Source organism: Bos indicus x Bos taurus, chromosome 7, assembly GCF_003369695.1.
Source record: "Bos indicus x Bos taurus breed Angus x Brahman F1 hybrid chromosome 7, Bos_hybrid_MaternalHap_v2.0, whole genome shotgun sequence".
Classification (NCBI taxonomy): Eukaryota; Metazoa; Chordata; class Mammalia; order Artiodactyla; family Bovidae; genus Bos; species Bos indicus x Bos taurus.
Window position 1 is genome coordinate 101,847,589 of NC_040082.1, and position 18,995 is coordinate 101,866,583.

Consider the following 18,995-nt stretch of genomic DNA (forward strand, 5'->3'; position numbering starts at 1 on the left):
GTGATTTGGCTATTAAAATGTTTTACATTGTATTTAGTTAAATGTATCTTATCTTCTTACTTCTGAGTTTCTTTCCTTAGTTAAGATAGTTGGCCCTCTTGCTATATTTAAAATGGATAACCAACAAGGGCCTACTGTATAGCCCAGGGAACTCTGCTCAACGTTATGTGGCAGCCTCAATGGGAGTGACATTTGGGAGAGAATGCATACCTGTGTACATATGGCTGAATTCCTTTGTTGTCCACCTGAAACTCTCACAAGATTTTAATAGGCTATACACTAATATAAAATACAAAGTTTAAAAGGAAAAAAATAAGATAGTTGGCCTTCCTGTAGATTTTATGTGTGGTTTTCTAAATGTTCACCTGAGGGTATTGCTTACTCTTACAGTGAATATATAATCCCTCTGATTCATTGCAGTAGGACCAAAGCTGGGAATCAACTTAATTTTCTTCCAATTAGATATCTGTTCTGCCAGATTTAAGTCAACAATCCAACCTTTTCAAACCTATTGAAATATGACCTTGACATACTAAATACCCTTACATACTGAGACCTAATTTATTGATTCATTCAACAAATAAAAATTAAGCACCTGCTAAGTGCCAAAATTTCTAGGAATATTATATATCATATTCTTTTATGTCTATGTGATTTTCAGCTTAATTATCAGTCCATGTTGAAGTCATCAAATTATTTTATGTCTCATTGCAGTAAGCTTTTGATGCATCTTTCAATTATGTTGAATATAGTTCCTTTGAAACTACTGTGTATAACCTGGTTCATCCTCTCTGTCATTCTTTTTACTTTATATAACTTCACATTTATTTAAATTTGTAGGTGCACATATTTTTGCATGGCTTCCCCAGTGGCTCAGTGGTAAAGAATCTGTCTGCAGTGTAGGAGACATGAGAGACACGGGTTCAATCCCTGCGTTGGGAGATCCCCTGGAGAAGGAAATGGCAACCCACTTCAGTAAACTTGCCAGAAAAATCCCATGGACAGAAGAGCCCAGTGGGCTTCAGTCCATAGCGTCGCAAAGAGTCAGACTGGGCAGTTGAACACAGCACATATATTTGCATACGTTTGAAAATAGGAAAGTGAACAAAACAGGTGAAATCCTGCTTGCTTGGATCTTGCATTATAATGAGAAGTTGGAGTACAATGGAAAAATGTATCTGTCACAGTGTGCTCAGGCTTAAATCATATAAAGTTATTCAGCTATTGAAAGGATGGGATTGTCATGGTATGTATAGAATTTTACAGGCTATTGTCTAGGAGGTCCTTGCATGTCTTTGCATGTTGGATAAAGACTGATATTAAAGTATGCCCACTGGACTTATCAGGATGAGATCAAAACCCACAGTAGAAGAAAAACAAAGGAAAGATACCACATGAGAAAACTGAGAAAGGGGCTTCCCTAATCTTCTATTCAATTACATAGAAAACAACGGGTCAAATACAGGACAGTCACAGGAAAAACAAGTCTCCTTCTGTTTGATATTAACAACAGTCAAAGCATATTTTATTTTGTATATTTCCTTTTGTGAATTATTATTTTATTTTCTCTGATCAGTTTTCACTAGGGGCATTCATCTTTTGTTTGTGTTTTGTTTTGTGTTTATGTTATTTTTTAAATTTATTTTGGGGCATTCAATCTTTAAAGTGTTTCACATCATATATTTATTACCACTTTTATCTTTTAAGCAATTTTATTATTATTATTTTTGCTTGGCATCAAATGGGGTTAATTAGGCTGCCAAAAACCAAAGAAGCTTTATCTGTCTCAAAGTCTCTCAGGGATCACCTGAGTTTATTAGATATTTTCTTTCTCGAGTCCTTTTCAGTCCTCTTTCTGTATGTTTATGGACAGATTGTTCATGTTTATTTAATTACAAAGCAGAAAAATGGACATACCAATATGGAGCCCAAGTCTATTTGTCCATGGGAGTCTTAAGAATTTCTGGGTACCATTTCTAAATTCTCTAGAGAAAAGATATTTGATCTGGACAGCTAGAGTTGTATCTACTCGGAGCCTAAACAGTGAAACAGTGTGAGACGGAATGAAGGAACATGGAAATAACATTGATTAGGAGGCCTGGGAATGTTGTGTGAGTGTGTGTGTGTGTGTGTGTGTGTGCATGCTTTGTGAACTGAGAGCAGTGCTCAGAGTAGGGGTACCTGGAATGGTGTATTCCAAAGTAACTCATAATACAGAGACCATAACTCATTCAAGAAAGTGCTAAGGAAGCGATCATTTTCAATTCATCAGATGCCTTTACAATGAGATTAATAAAGTGTAAGATTTACATTCATAGTGTGGACAATGGGCTCCCTGTGTCTTAAAGCCTGAGCAGCAGCAGACAGGTTTCCTCCCTCCTCAACATCCTCTAATATCATCCCTCATCACTCTGTGGCTTATTCTTTTCCCGCCACACACTGGCTCATTCTGGGCCCTGAGCTTCTGAAGCACACTTCTTCCCCAGGGCCTTTGCACTGGCTGTTCCTTCTGCCAGGCACATATTCCTCAGATAACTTTCTCTCTCTCTCTCTCTCTCTCTCTCTCTCTCTCTCTCTCTCTCTCTCGTTCTTCTTTAAGGTGTCTGTTAAAGTGCTACCTTATTTGCATGTCTTGGTTGAAGTCCCAATAAAAATAACACATTCTATCCACTCTTTCCTTTATATATGCTTTCTTTTTCTTCATTGCATCTGAGCTATTAAACATGTTGCATTGTTATTATTTTTGTTTGATTATATTTTCTCACTGCCATAAGTCTTTAGATTGTAAAGACTTATTTTTAAACATCCCTATGCTCTGGCTATGCCTGAAGAATTGTCTGTAGTCAATATATATTCCTCAAATGCATGAAAGATATTCTCAAAAACAGTAGTATACACTATGCTTGAATATCAGGCTGACAGTGGGAAAGGAATTCTATAAAAATGGAATAAGGATCCCCTTAATGAGGACCAGGCAAGCCACCAAATACAGAAATTAATATATTGGCTCTACAATATAAACATAGCATTAATTCTAGGTTCTTAAGTCGGTTATTAATTCTAAATTATCAAGTTGCTTATGTGAAAATTAATCTTTTTAAATTTTTCTGGTAGTCACCTCCAGCACATGGAACCACAGAATGATACACGAATTTCAGAAATTTTTCTTCTGGGATTCTCAGATGCACCAGCACTTCAGCCCCTCATATTTGGGCTTTTCCTCTCCATGTACTTGATCTCTGTATTTGGGAACCTGCTCATCATCCTGGCTGTCAACTCAGACTCCCACCTCCACACCCCCATGTACTTCTTCCTCTCCAACCTGTCCTTCGTAGACATCTGTTTCACCTCCACCACCATCCCAAAGATGCTGTGGAACATCCAGACACAGAGCAAAGTTATAACTTATGAAGGCTGCATCACACAGATGTATTTTTTTGTACTCTTTGCAGTGTTGGATGACTTACTCCTGACTGTGACGGCCTATGATCGCTTCGTGGCCATCTGTCACCCCCTGCACTACACGGTCATCATGAATCCCTGGCTCTGTGGAGTGCTGGTGCTGGTGTCCTGGATCATGGGTGTCCTGAATTCTTTGCTACAAAGTTTAATAGTTTTGGATCTGACCTTCTGTGAAGACTTAGAAATCCCCCAATTTTTCTGTGAACTCAATCAGGTCATCCAACTTGCATGTTCTGACACCTTTCTTAACAACATGATGATATATTTTACATCACTGCTTCTGGCCATTGGTCCCCTGGCTGGAATCCTTTACTCTTACTATAAGATAATTTCCTCCATATATAGAATAGCATCAACTCAGGAGAAGTATAAGGCATTTTCTACCTGTGCATCTCACCTCTTGGTTGTTTCCTTATTTTATTGTACAAGCCTTGGAGTGTACCTTGGCTCTGCTGGTACCCACAGCTCCCACTCAAGTGCAACAGCCTCAGTGATGTACACTGTGGTCACACCCATGTTGAACCCTTTCGTCTACAGTCTGCGGAATAAAGACATAAAGAGAGCTCTGAAAGCATTTATAGGACAGCAGCTCTAACCAGGATGGCTTTCCTGCATCTCAAGAAGTGCCCTTGATTGCAGGACAAAGAGCAACTGAGCCAGGAACTGCTTTTCCTTGATCCATTGTGGAAATAAACCTTGTTCCTTCTATTGATTTCCATGAGTGTCCATTTCTTTGTCTCCACCTCTTTATACAATTTAAGTAACTCACTTTGCAATTCACTTCCTGAGTCTGATAAAGTTTTCCCATTTATCTTTTGTCCCACGACACAAAATGTTTCCCAAGTTTTGATCTGAAATATTTGGATATTTTTATTTCATTCATAGAACAACAAGGATTTCTTAAGAATAATTTCTTCTCAAATGATATATACTATCCCAAGTAACTTTCATCTTATTTTCCTGAAAAGATAGTCATGTTACATAAAAGAAAAAAAGTAAATTGTTTACCTACGAATTAAGGGTTAATTTACTGCAGATGGTGACTGCAGCCATGAAATTAAAAGACGCTTGCTCCTTGGAAGGAAGGTTGTGACCAACCTAGATAGCATATTCAAAAGCAGAGACATTACTTTGCCAACAAAGGTCCGTCTGGTCAAGGCTATGGTTTTTCCTGAGGTCATGTATGGATGTGAGAATTGGACTGTGAAGAAGGCTGAGCGCCGAAGAATTGATGCCTTTGAACTGTGGTGTTGGAGAAGACTCTTGAGAGTCCCTTGGACAGCAAGGAGATCCAGCCAGTCCATTCTGAGGATCAGCCCTGGGATTTCTTTGGAAGGAATGATGCTAAAGCTGAAGCTCCAGTACTTTGGCCACCTCATGCAAAGAATTGACTCATTGGAAAAGACTCTGATGCTGGGAGGGATTGGGGGCAGGAGGAGAAGGGGACGACAGAGGATGAGATGGCATCACTGACTCGATGGATGTGAGTCTGGGTGAATTCCGGAAGTTGGTGATAGACAGGGAGGCCTGGTGTGCTGCGATTTATGGGGTCGCAAAGAGTCGGACACGACTGAGTGACTGAACTGAACTGAACTGAAGGGTTAATTTATCTCCCTCATAAAAGAAGAACATGAACAATGTCTCAGGGTTCATTCTACCTCTCTGTTCCTGCATGTGTAACGTATAGTTTTCCAAGATATGTCAGCTCCAAGAGTCTCATCGTCTTATGCAAATTCCAGATAGAAAGAGAAAAGGCTGCTACTGAGCATTTCAATATTCCCACCAATACCTTAACATATTGTCCATGACTGTCCATGATTGAAAAGGATGTGGAAAATATGGTATCTTTGCTGGGCATCTGACTGCTTCCAGATATAATCAGGCTCTGTCAAAAGGGAAGAGGGGAACGGAAAAGTTACATAACCAATCTATAATGAGCAATCACAAGATTGACAGTATCCAGAACATTAAAACAAACAATTGCTTGATACAAGCAGGAAGATCTTGTTCAAAAGGACATTGATCTTCCTAATTCTCATAAAACAGCACATTGTGTGATGAAGAAAGCACTGTCTCCAGCCAATTCCTTCAAGGAACTGAAAAACATTGTAAGGTTTTTGAATATTTCTTAACATAGGCTAGAGACATGACACATGATAATCCACACCCTGTAGTAAAACTGAGGCAGTGATGTTGTATAATGGCTTGGGTATTGAGGTATTTGGGGAAAATTCAGCAGCCAACCTTGACGAGAGTGAAAGGGCAAATCCCATCTGAGTGACAAGAGCTTTCAGAATCCTGAGTAAACACTTGGTGCACTGCCTTAGACAACAATTTCCTTTATTAACATTAATTTAGTGGCTCCAGTTAACACATATGCATCTGATTCAGGGCTTTCCTGGTGGCTCCGACAGTAAAGAATCTGCCTGCAGTGTGGGAGGCCAGGGTTTAATCTCTGGGCTGGGAAGATCCCCTGGAGAAGGACATGGCAACCCACTCCAGTATTCTTGCCTGAAGAATCCCCATGGACAGAGGAAGCTGATGGGCTACAGTCTATGGGGTCAGAAAGAGTCAGACACAACTGAGCAACTAAGCGCAGTATATCTGATTCAATCGTAAAATATGATGCTGTCAAAGTACTGCACTAAATATGCCAGTAAATTTGGAAAACTCAACAGTGTCCACAGGATTGGAAAAGGTCAGTTTGCATTCTGATCCCGAAGAAGGGCAATGCCAAAAATGTTCAAACTGCTGCTGCTAAGTTGCTTCAGTCGTGTCTGACTCTGTGCGACCCCATAGATGGCAGCCCATCAGGCTCCCCCGTCCCTGGGATCCTCCAGGCAAGAACACTGGAGTGAGTTGCCATTTCCTTCTCCAATGCATAAAAGTGAAAAGTGATTTTGTAATAGAGCCTGAAGTCAGATAGGTTGATTCCTCCAGTTCCATTCTTCTTTCTCAAGACAGCTTTGGCTATTCGAGGTTTTTTGTATTTCCATACAAATTGTGAAATTATTTGTTCTAGCTCTGTGAAGAACACCGTTGGTAGCTTGATAGGGGTTGCATTGAATCCATAAATTGCTTTGGGTAGTTTACTCATTTTCACTATATTGATTCTTCCAATCCATGAACATGGTATATTTCTCCATCTATTAGTGTCCTCTTCGATTTCTTTCACCAGTGTATTATAGTTTTCTATATATAGGTCTTTAGTTTCTTTAGGTAGATATATTCCTAAGTATTTTATTCTTTCCATTGCAATGGTGAATGGAATTGTTTCCTTAATTTCTCTTTCAGTTTTCTCATTATTAGTGTATAGGAATGCAAGGGATTTCTCTGTGTTGATTTTATATCCTGCAACTTTACTATAATCATTGATTAGTTCTAGTAATTTTCTGGTGGAGTCTTTAGGGTTTTCTATGTAGAGGATCATGTCATCTGCAAACAGTGAGACTTTTAGTTCTTCTTTTCCAATTGAACAAAATAGAAAGCCCAGAGATAAATCCACACACATATGGACACCTTATCTTTGACAAAGGAGGCAAGAATATACAATGGAGAAAAGACAGTCTCTTTAACAAGTGGTGCTGGGAAAACTGGTCAACCACTTGTAAAAGAATGAAACTAGAACACTTTCTAACACCATACACAAAAATAAACTCAAAATGGATTAAAGATCTCAACGTAAGACCAGAAACTATAAAACTCCTAGAGGAGAACATAGTCAAAACACTCTCCAACATACATCACAGCAGGATCCTCTATGACCCACCTCCCAGAATATTGGAAATAAAAGCAAAAATAAACAAATGTGACCTAATTAAACTTAAAAGCTTCTGCACAACAAAGGAAACTATTAGCAAGGTGAAAAGACAGCCTTCAGAATCGGAGAAAATAATAACAAATGAAGCAATGGACAAACAACTAATCTCAAAAATATACAAGCAACTCCTACAGCTCAACTCCAGAAAAATAAAGGACCCAATCAAAAAAAGGGCCAAAGAACTAAATAGACATTTCTCCAAAGAAGACATGCAGATGGCTAACAAACACATGAAAAGATGCTCAACATCACTCATTATCAGAGAAATGCAAATCAAAACCACTATGAGGTATCATTTCACAGCAGTCAGAAGGGCTGCGATCCTTAAGTCTACAAGCAATAAATGCTGGAGAGGGTGTGGAGAAAAGGGAACTCTCTTACACTGTTGGTGGGAATGCAAACTAGTATCCATGATGGAGAACAGTGTGGAGATTCCTTAAAAAACTGGAAATAGAACTGCCTTATGATCCAGCAATCCCACTGCTGGGCATACACACTGAGGAAACCAGAAGGGAAAGAGCCACGTGTACTCCAATGTTCATCGCAGCACTGTTTATAATAGCCAGGACATGGAAGCAACCTAGATGCCCATCAGCAGATGAATGGATAAGAAAGCTGTGGTACATATACACAATGGAGTATTACTCAGCCATTAAAAAGAATACATTTGAATCAGTTCTAATGAGATGGATGAAACTGGAGCCTATTATACAGAGTGAAGTAAGCCAGAAAGAAAAACACCAATACAGTATACTAACGCATATATATGGAATTTAGAAAGATGGTAACAATAACCCTGTGTATGAGACAGCAAAAGAGACACTGATGTATAGATCAGTCTTATGGACTCTGTGGGAGAGGGAGAGGGTGGGGAGATTTGGGAGAATAGCATTGAAACATGTATAATATGTATGAAACGAGTCGCCAGTCCAGGTTTGATGCACGATACTGGATTCCTGGGGCTGGTGCATTGGGACGACCCAGAGGGATGGTATGGGGAGGGAAGAGGGAGGAGGGTTCAGGGTGGGGAACACAGGTATACCTGTGGCGGATTCATTTCGATATTTGGCAAAACTAACACAATATTGTAAAGGTTACAAATAAAATAAAATTAAAAAAAAAAAAGAAAAGTGAAAGTGAAGTCATTCAGTCGTGTCCGACTCCTAGTGAGCCCATGGACTGCAGCCCACCAGGCTCCTCTTCGTCTGTCCATGGGATTTTCCAGGCAAGAGTATTGGAGTAGGTTGCCATTGCCTTCTCCAATGTTCAAACTACCACACAATTAAACTCATTTCACATGTTAGCAAGGAAACGCTCAAAATTCTTCAAGCTAGGCTTCAACAGTACCTGAAACAAGAACTTCCAGATGTACCAGCTGGATTTAGAAAAGGCAGAGGAACCAGAGATGAAATTGCAAACATCTATTAGATCATAGAAATATCAAGGGAATTCCAGAAAAACATCTACTTCTGCTTCATTGACTATGCTAAAGCCTTTGACTGTGTTGATCACAAAGCATTATGTAGAAAGTATATCTACCAAAACAAACTTCAACTTGTTTATCTGGGAATGTCTTAATTTCTCCTTCTTTAAAAAATAATTTGAGTTGAAATTCACATAACATAAAATTAACCATTTTAAGACAAACAGTTCAGTATCATTTAGAGCATTCAGAGTATTGTACAACTACCACCTCAATCTAGTTTTAAAATATTTTCATCATGTCAACATAAAACCATTTATACATTATAAGAACAGTTGCTCCCCATTATTTCCTTTTCTAGTCCCTGAAAAAGTGTTCCATGTATGACTCTATGTATCTACATATTATATGCAGTTTATATACAAGGAATCATACAATACACAGTCTTTGTATTGAATATCCTTCACTTTCATAATATTTTGCCTTTTCATGCAAGTTGTATCATGGCTTAATGTGTTAATAGATAATATCCTTCATTTTTGAAGGGTAGTTTTGCTGGATACAGTTTTGCTGGTTAAGAGCTTTTCCCCTAGAACTTTAAATCTAAGTCTCACACTTCCCATTAGAAATCAACTGTTAATCTTACTAATATACTTCTTCTGTGAGAAGTCACTTCTCTTTTGCTGCTTTCAAGGTCCTCTCTGTCTTTCTCTTTTGTCAATTTGATTACAATACGTCTCAGAATAGACCTCTTTAAGTTTATCCTGCTTGGAATATTTTGAGCTTCCTGAACACATAGATTCATGCCTTTCATCAACTTTGGGAACTTTTCAGTCATTATTTTTTAAAACATTTGTTCTGCCACTTTCCCTCAACTACTCTTCTGGGACTCCCTTTATACACAAATTCTTGCATCCTCCTGGTTTCTTTTAATTCTTTGTACATGGCTCTCTTTAGCTCTCAGAGTACATTTAAGACAGTTTATATTAAGTCTTTTTCTGACAAGCCCAGAGTCCCAAATTCAGATTCTACTATATGATTTGTTCTTGTGAAAGAGTCATACTTTCTCATTTCTATGCATTATTCATATTTATCCTCCTTATTGCTGAAAACTAAATATTGTGAATATTAAATTGTCACAATTTCAGAAATCAGATATGTACCTCCTCCTTGAGATACACTGCTGTTTTATTGTAGACTGTATTTGTTTGTTTGCTTAATGATTTTTATAAACTAAATTTTATAGACTATATTTTTTGCTATATGGGATCACTAAAGTCTCTGTTCTGTTATCTTAATGATCAGCTAATGATAGATTTCCTAAATTCTGGATCCAAATAAACTTTCTCAAACTTTATTGTTTGGATGTGTGTGTGTGTGTGTGTGTGTGTGTGTGTGTGTGCCCATGTTCACATGCCTGTGTACACTTGGACTTCTTTTAATCCTCTGCTGAACATTTAATAATTATTTACCTCTGTCTTCACATGCTGCTTGCCCAGAGCCTTGACTATCAGTCAGAGGTGAGAAATTAGGGCTTTTTTTTCTGATCAGGCTTTCTGCCCAGTCTTTTAAATTCTAAATAATATGTGAATACTTTCATAGTCATGCTTCCAAAGCATCTCCCTCTCCAGTCTTTCCTCAGAGAAATTTCAGTGTGCCTACTGTTTGCCCCATTTCATATCTTCTGCCCCAGACACCAGGAGGTAGTTCATTGGTCTTTAAACATGCTCAACAATCACAGTCCACAGAGCTGCTTTCCCACCTTGAGAGAAATTCCAAGTTAGGCAAAGTAACTTGGAATCTCTCTGTTCGAAGTAAATTTTGCAAATCCTTTGAGGAGTCAAAAGAAAGGTCAAAACAGAAAGCCACATCTTTTTGTTCTCCATCACTAAGAATCCACACAGGGACTGTGGTGCCATCTGCAACACTGCTACTGACCCAAGAAGAGGATGTTGGGGAAATAATAAATTAAATTATCAAAAAGTTTTCTAATCTGATTCCAGTTGCCTTTTTCTTAAGTGTTCACTTTTTTGCTCTGAACCATCAGTAGTTTTTCATATTCATGAAGTTGATACTCACCATTTTCCCCAGTATTTTATGTGTTTTTGTGGGGTGTTAAGACATTAGAGTTTCCTGTAAAAGCAGAAAAGTTTGGAAAGATGGGAGGACAGAGAGAATAGGAATTGAAATCAAAAGTATAGAGTTTCAAGGATGAAATGTTGAAATGTCAAACATCAGAAGATAATTAAATGGATGATCATCAGATGAGGCTACTAGTAGATTATTAGTGATATTAACAGGTACAAGTTAGCTGATATTAAAAGTAGAAGCCAGATTATGGGAGAAAATAGATGAAAAAATGTTTCAAGTATAGGAAGCACCCAGTGGTTATAAAACTTGGACATTCAGATCCACCATGAGCAGAATAGAAAACAGCACTTCCCTCATGAATGGAGAAAAGGAAGTAAAATCCAACAGACATGCAAGATCATACCTAAGCACCCTAAGTGATGGCCTGTTCCTATTTTCTGAAAACGCTTTGATATTGTTGATTATGATTTTTAAAACAGTACCTTATGAATTAATAAAGATGGTGCTATCCTCTGGATTGGAATATCAAGGAGGGTCTAATGGATTTGTTTTGACCTTGTAAAGCTATGGATATCTGCAGAGTCCTGCCTATATAGCCAGACGTCCACCTCTTACCTTACTATATTTCTCTCATTGCATGCCTGGAAACTTCTGTAGATTGCACCTTGAATAGTGTGACTAGAAGTCATTAGAAATGGTTTTGTTGGGAGTTGGGTATGTGCCAGGTCTTTGTTGACAACTCCAAGTCCAGGTGCTTGGGACTCATGTGGTCCTGAACCATTTGCCAGCATGTCTTTGATAGTCAAACAGATTTCAACTGAAATGTTGAGGAAATACTCATGGGAAAGGACACTAGAGACAAGACATATGGAGAAAAGAGCATAATGACTAAGGTGCATGGGAAGGAGTACGCATATCTCAAAGCCAAGATGCTCCCATGGGTACAAACCTAGCAGAAGAAAAGCTCCTTTCTGTTTTAGCTTCCTCATTCGTGGGAACCAAATTTCTCCTAGAATAGAGTGACATGGAACAATTAACTTAATGAGAAGTTGTGAGAATTCAACCTCTGAAGCCCCAGAAATGGTAAATATGTCCCTTTCTCCTCTCACTACAGCTCCACAGTCCCAGGAAGGAGGAAGTTCAGCGGTGCCCTTTCAAAGAATGTATGCCTGATGTCACCTCCCTGCACTTCCTTGGAGCTGAGTTGACCATCCATTACCCAGGAAAGAAAGGACCGAGGAAACTAGAGACCCACTGAGGGTGTGCCATGGGAAACAGGTACGGAGACAGGCAGAATTCTCAGAGTATTAACATGGGTGGCACAAATGAGGATAACACAATGGTAAGAGTCCATTTGCTAAAACATTCTACACAATTCACATCCTGAATCTCTTTCAATCTCTTTCAGCTTCCTCCTCTCTTCTAAAACCCAATTCTGAGAACATCTCACCATTCTAATGGGAACTGATGCCTTGGCTGCCAAAATGTCTCCAGAGGTTCTTATCCAACTATCTTAGACATTTTTAAGGAGCTGTTACAGGTTCCTATATTTTCCTCTATCAAAGATGCACCTTTATTCTTTCATCTATCAAATTTAATTAATTCGTTCAAAAAAGAAACAATCCCTTGGGTTCCATATAGTTAACACTTGCAGATCTGTTTATACATCTTCTCACATTAAGTTAGTTAATGATTCTGGCTCTCAGTTTTAAATTTTGTAAGATGGGGATCATGGTACTATCCACTTCATAATATTAAGATGATTAAGTTAAAGGATAAAATGCATTTTTTTAAATTTGTATTTGTTTATTTTTGGCCATGTTAGGTCCACTGCTGCAGGGGCTTTTCTCTTGTTACAGCATGTGTGGGCTACTGTCTAGGCATGGTGCATGGCCTCTCACTGCTGTGACTTCTCTTGTTGTGGAGCATAGGCTTTAGGGCACTCAGGCTTCAGTACCTGTGGCTCCAGGGCCCTAGAGCACAGGCTCAGGAAATGTGGCACAGGGGCTTAATTGCTCCTTAGCATGTGGGATCTTCCCCAGTCAGCGACTGAACATGTGTCTCCTCCACTGGCAGGCAAATACTTTACCACAGAGCCACCAGGAAAGCCAAGGAGATAATGCCTTTAAAGTTCCTAAATTGTCCCTAACACTCTGTGATCATCTATACATATTAATCATTATCACTGCATTACTGTAAACACATATTCATTCTTTTAAAAAAGTAGTGAAGTTCAGTGTCTGCCTGAGACAGTGGGTGGAATGGGTTAAGAAGGTCAAAAGATACAGATTTCCAGTTGTAAAATAAACCATGGGACTATAATGTAAAGCATGGTGACTATAGTTAATACTGAATAGTATATTTGGAAGTTCCTACAAGACTAGATCTTAGAAGTTCTTATCACAAGAAAAAAATGTCATAATTATGTATGGAAATAGTTGTTAATTATACCTATTATGGTCATCAGTTTGCAGTACATACACATATCAAATCATTATGCCATACACCTGAAACTAATATAATGTTATTTGTTAACTATACCTCAATACAGGGCATCCCCGGTGACTCAGCAGTAAAGAATCCGCCAGCAGTGCAGGAGCCATAGGAGACAGTGGTTTTGATCCCTGGGTTGGAAAGATCCCCTAGGGGAGGAAATGCCAACCAGTTCCATTATTCCTACAGGGATAATCCCATGGACAGAGAAGCCTGGTGGCCTACAGTCCATGGGGTCACAAAGAATCAGACATGACTGAAGTGACTTAGCAGGCACACACCAATTGTGATGATGATAAAAAGAGCTAAGGCTATTAAACATAGCACAGGTGCTCGACATTTGGTAATCCTCAATAATTTTTAGCTTATATAATAAATTTATCATTCTCATTTATTGTATGTTTGTGGTTTCCAGTTCCTGTTCCAGATTTCTATTTTTGTTACTGTTTGAAATGATTGTATTTTTTTCTTTCTTTTTTTTTTTTTTTTTACTTTACAATATTGTATTGGTTTTGCCATACATTAACATGCATCCGCCACGAGTGTACACGTGTTCCCCATCCTGAACTCCCCTCCCACTTCCCTCCCCATAGGATGGTATGGGTCATCCCAGTGCACCAGCCCCAAGCTTCCTGTATCCTACATTGAACCTGGACTGGCAATTCATTTCTTATATGATATTATACATGTTTTAATGCCATTCTCCCAAATCATTGCCCCCTCCCTCTCCCACAGAGTCCAAAAGACTGTTCTTTTAAAAAAGACTGTTCTGATGCATACATCTGTGTCCCTTTTGCTGTCTCGCATACAGGGTTGTCATTACCATCTTTCTAAACTCCGTATATATGCATTAGTATACTGTATTGGTGTTTTTCTTTCTGGCTTACTTCACTCTGTATAATAGGCTCCAGTTTCATCCACCTCATTAGAACTGATTCAAATGTATTCTTTTGAATGGCTGAGTAATACTCCATTGTGTATATGTACCACAGCTTTCTTATCCATTCATCTGCTGATGGGCATCTAGGTTGCTTCCATGTCCTGGCTATTATAAACAGTGCTGTGATGAACATTGGGGTACACGTGTCCCTTTCAATTCTGGTTTCCTCAGTGTGTATGCCCAGCAGTGGGATTGCTGGGTCGTATGGCAGTTCTATTTCCAGTTTTTTAAGGAATCTCCACACTGTTCTCCATAGTGGCTGTACTAGTTTGCATTCCCATCAACAGTGTAAGAGGGTTCCCTTTTCTCCACACCCTCTCCAGCATTTATTGCTTGTAGACCTTTGGATAGCAGCCATTCCGACTGGTGTGAAATGGTACTTCATTGTGGTTTTGATTTGCATTTTCTGATAGTGAGTGATGTTGAGCACCTTTTCATGTGTTTGTTAGCCATCTGTATGTCTTCTTTGGAGAAATGTCTATTTAGTTCTTTGGCCCATTTTTTGATTGGGTCGTTAATTTTTCTGGAATTGAGCTGTAGGAGTTGCTTGTATATTTTTGAGATTAGTTGTTTGTCAGTTGCTTCACTTTCTATTATTTTCTCCCATTCTGAAGGCTGTCTTGAAATGATTGTAATCTGTTTTTAAGAGATTTAACATTAATTATGAATGCTATTTTTTTCTCTCACACTCATTTTTTCTGCCAATTTTCACTTTTGAATAATTTGAGATTTACAGAAAAGTTACACAGGTAGTTAGTACAGAGATTTCCATAATAATGATAATGTTTTGGAACTAGATAGAAATGATTTTTGTAAAACAGCCCTTATGGCAGAAAGTGAAGAACTAAAAAGCCTCTTGATGAAGGTGAAAGAGGAGAGTGAAAAAGTTGGCTTAAAACTCAGCATTCAGAAAATGAAGATCATGGCATCTGGTCCCATCACTTCATGGCAGATAGATGGGGAAACAGTGGAAACAGTGTCAGACTTTAATTTTCTGGGCTCCAAAATCACTCCAGATGGTGACTGCAGCCATGAAATTAAAAGACGCTTACTCCTTGGAAGGAAAGTTATGACCAACCTAGATAGCATATTCAAAAGCAGACATTGCTTTGCCAACAAAGGTCCTTTTAGTCAAGGCTATGGTTTTTCAGTGGTCAGGTATGGATGTGATAGTTGGACTGTGAAGAAAGCTGAGCGCCAAAGAATTGATGCTTTTGAACTGTGGTGTTGGAGAAGACTCTTGAGAGTCCCTTGGACTGCAAGGAGATCCAACCAGTCCATTCTGAAGGAGATCAGCCCTGGGATTTCTTTGGAAGGAATGATGCTAAAGCTGAAACTCCAGCACTTTGGCCACTTCATGCGAAGAGTTGACTCATTTGGAAAGACTCTGATGCTGGTAGGGATTGGGGGCAGGAGGAGAAGGGGACGACAGAGGATGAGATGGCTGGATGGCATCACTGACTCAACGGACATGAGTCTGAGTGAACTCCGGGAGTTGGTGATAGACAGGGAGGCCTGGCGTGCTGCAATTCATGGGGTCGCAAAGAGTCGGACACGACTGAGCGACTGAACTGAACTGAACTGAACTGAACAATATATAATATATCAGCATCTGCAATTGAATGTTACCTTAACATAGCTATTGGTTTTTACAAATTTGTGTTATATCCACTACCTTATTAAAATTATATTCACTGATAGAGGTTTTCAGCTTTCAATTTATTATCAGAAACCAATCTATAATCTTCAAACAACAATTTCAGATCTCAAGGGTGTTAGTAAATAGTATTTGTGGTTGTAAACTTTCTTTTCTTGTTTAATACTTAAAGGGGAATTCTTTTAATGTTTCTCTCACATATTTCCATGGTAATTTTGAAGGTAAGTTCTGATTTTCTAATTATTGATCTGTTATCCTACATGCTGAATTAACCAATCAATTAATTTATTTCTTAGAGATTTTCCATTTTTAATGAGGATTTATAAGTAATATCATCTTGCAAAGTAAAGTATTTTCTTCTATATGTGTCCATTTTTCTCTTTCCTAATTTTAGGCATTTCTGTTCCTTCTCTTTCTTTTTATTGCTTTCATTATGCATCTGATTTTCTCTATTTGATTTTGTCAAAGAATTAACACTGGAATTTATTTCTTGGCTGTAAAATTTTTCTTCTTCATTTATTAGCTCTGCTTTTTGCTTAATTTTCTGCTTTAGTTAGTTTTGTTTTGTAAAACTGAAGTGCATCTTCAAATTTTAAAATGCTTTTCACTCTTGAGATAGAGTACCTGTGTGACGATACTGGATGCTTGGGGCTAGTGCACTGGGACGACCCAGAGGGATGGTATGGGGAGAGAAGAGGGAGGAGAGTTCAGGATGGGGAAAACATGTATACCTGTGGCAGATTCATTTTGATATTTGGCAAAACTAATACAATTATGTAAAGATTAAAAATAAAATAAAATTTAAAAAAATAAAGAAATAGTAGGATAAAATGAATCTAAAAATCTAGACTTTTATTGCCACTCAAAGGTGATTCCTGTCCACAGTTTAGTGTATCTTGTTATAGGTCATTTCCCCTTGGGTTTGTACAAGTATGTGTCTAATTATAAAAGATCTATATGCTGATTTAATTTCTCAAGGCCAGAAAAGCAGATCAACTATCCTCTCATAGCAAGTGTTTGAAATTTTATTTTTCTTTCCACATGATGGAATTTTTCCTTCTTAATCTTTTGTGAAGAGACATAAATTCTAGCAATGAAGACAGTATCCCTCATAGAGCAATAGTAGAAAGAATTTTTGTCTAACATTTATTGCCTTTTTACACTTTCTTTTATGAACCTTTAATATCCTATGCCTTTTTCTAAATTCATGCATTAATCTTTCTATGATTTACACTTAGGACTTTATACATTAAATACATTAATTTTTATCAGTCAAATAGATTCTTTTTTATATCCTAATTCTCTCCATAGTAGATTCTTATTTATAATTTTTCAACTTATGGTACAATTATTGATCTTTTCTCCCCTTATTTCTACCAAATATTTTTTATTCAGAGAGAGCTACTGAACCTAGGAACAGATTTTCCAAGTAGCAATGGCAACCACAATTTGTTACCAAATAGATCAAATTTTTAGCCCCAAATGAATGACATCTCCATGAGTTTGGATTAAGGATATTTCTGTCATTCGCACTAATGATTATCTGGAGTGAATTCCATGTTTCTTTTCAGCTGATTCTGAACAAACCCGACAGCCACATGGAAATAAACCAAACAAGAAGCTTTCTCCTCCTGGGATTCACAGAGGACCCAGACCTGCAGCCTCTCTTCTTTGGGCTGTTTCTGTCCTTGTACGTGGTCACATTTGCTGGGAGCCTGGCCATCATCTCAGACCCCCACCTCCACACCCCCATGTACTTCTTTCTCTCCAACCTGTCATTTGCAGACATCGGTTTCACCTCCACCACCATCCCAAAGATGCTATGGAACATCCAGACACAGAGCAAAGTTATCACTTATGAAGGCTGCATCATCCAGATATTTTTGTTCTTTGTATTTGAATGCCTGGACATTTTAATCCTGAGTGTGATGGCCTATGACCGCTTTGTGGCCATCTGTCACCCTCTGCACTATATGGTCATCATTAACCCCTGGGTCTGTGGGATGCTGACTCTGGGTTCCTGGTGCCTCAGTGTCACAAGCTCCCTGCTTGAGACTTTGACTGTCTTGAGGCTGTCCTTCTGCATGAACATGAAGATCCCACACTTTTTTTGTGATCTTCTTGAAGTCCTGAAGCTTACCTGTTCTGACACCCTGATCAATAACATAGTGGTGTATTTTGTGGCTATTATTCTAGCTGTTTTTCCTCTCTTTTGGATCCTTTTTTCTTACTCTCAGATTTTCTCCTCCATCCTGAGAATTTCTTCAGCCAGGGGCAAGTATAAAGCTTTTTTCCACCTGTGGATCTCACCTTTTTGTGGTTTCTTTGTTCCATAGCACAGGCCTAGGGGTCTACCTCAGTTCTGCAGTCATTTCATCCTCTAGGACAATTCTGGTGGCCTCAGTGATGTACACTGTGGTCACCCCCATGCTGAACCCCTTCATCTACAGTTTGAGGAACAGAGACTGAAGGGGACCCTAGGGAGACTCCTCAGCAGGGCACCATCTCTCAGTGATGGGATTGTTGTAGGACTCTCATAAGTAGCAAGGATCAAACCATTGGTAGGCATTTTTCACAATCTTGGATATATCTAAACATTAGTTTAATTTTTCTGTTCTGTAATCACTATATCTTACTGTGTCTTGACTTTGACTATATTTAAAGACGGTGTATTATTTTTCTGGGGCTGTTATGACAAAGTACCATAAATAGTTGGCTTAAACAACAGAAATTTATTGCCTCACAGTTCTAGAGACTAAAATTCTGAAAACAAGGGGTAAGCAGGGTCCATTCATCCTGAAGCTGTGATCAATAACCTGTTCCATATCTAGCTTTTTTTAGTTTGCTTTCTGTAGTTTTCTAGTTTCATACAATTGTGGTCAAGGAAAATGCTTGATGTAATTTCTGTTCTCTTAAATTGATTGAGGGTGTTTTGTGACCTTGTATGTGATCTATCCAGGAGATCATTTCATCTCCACTTAAAAAGAATGTGTATTCTGCTGGGTTTGGATGTAATTTCCTCTAGATAGCAATTTAGTTCAATTGGCCTATTGTGTCATTTAGTCCCACTGATACCTTATTGATCTGGATGATCTTCCCATTGGTGGAA

The 18,995-nt window shown here is 38.5% G+C and overlaps 1 protein-coding gene and 1 pseudogene across 1 annotated transcript; both read left to right on the forward strand.

Annotated features, from left to right (window-relative positions):
• Window positions 1-3,127: 3,127 nt before the first annotated feature.
• On the forward strand, window positions 3,128-4,057 carry LOC113896658 (olfactory receptor 7A17-like). Its single transcript, XM_027548872.1, has one exon. It carries the CDS (start codon window positions 3,128-3,130, stop codon window positions 4,055-4,057), a length of 930 nt encoding a protein of 309 aa, XP_027404673.1.
• Window positions 4,058-17,484: 13,427 nt separating this feature from the next.
• On the forward strand, window positions 17,485-18,426 carry LOC113896465 (annotated as a pseudogene).
• The last annotated feature ends 569 nt before the right edge of the window (window positions 18,427-18,995 follow it).

Excerpts from the sequence above, each read along its gene's own strand:
- LOC113896658 (XM_027548872.1), top strand. The coding sequence starts at position 3,128 with ATGGAACCACAGAATGATACACGAATTTCAGAAATTTTTCTTCTGGGA.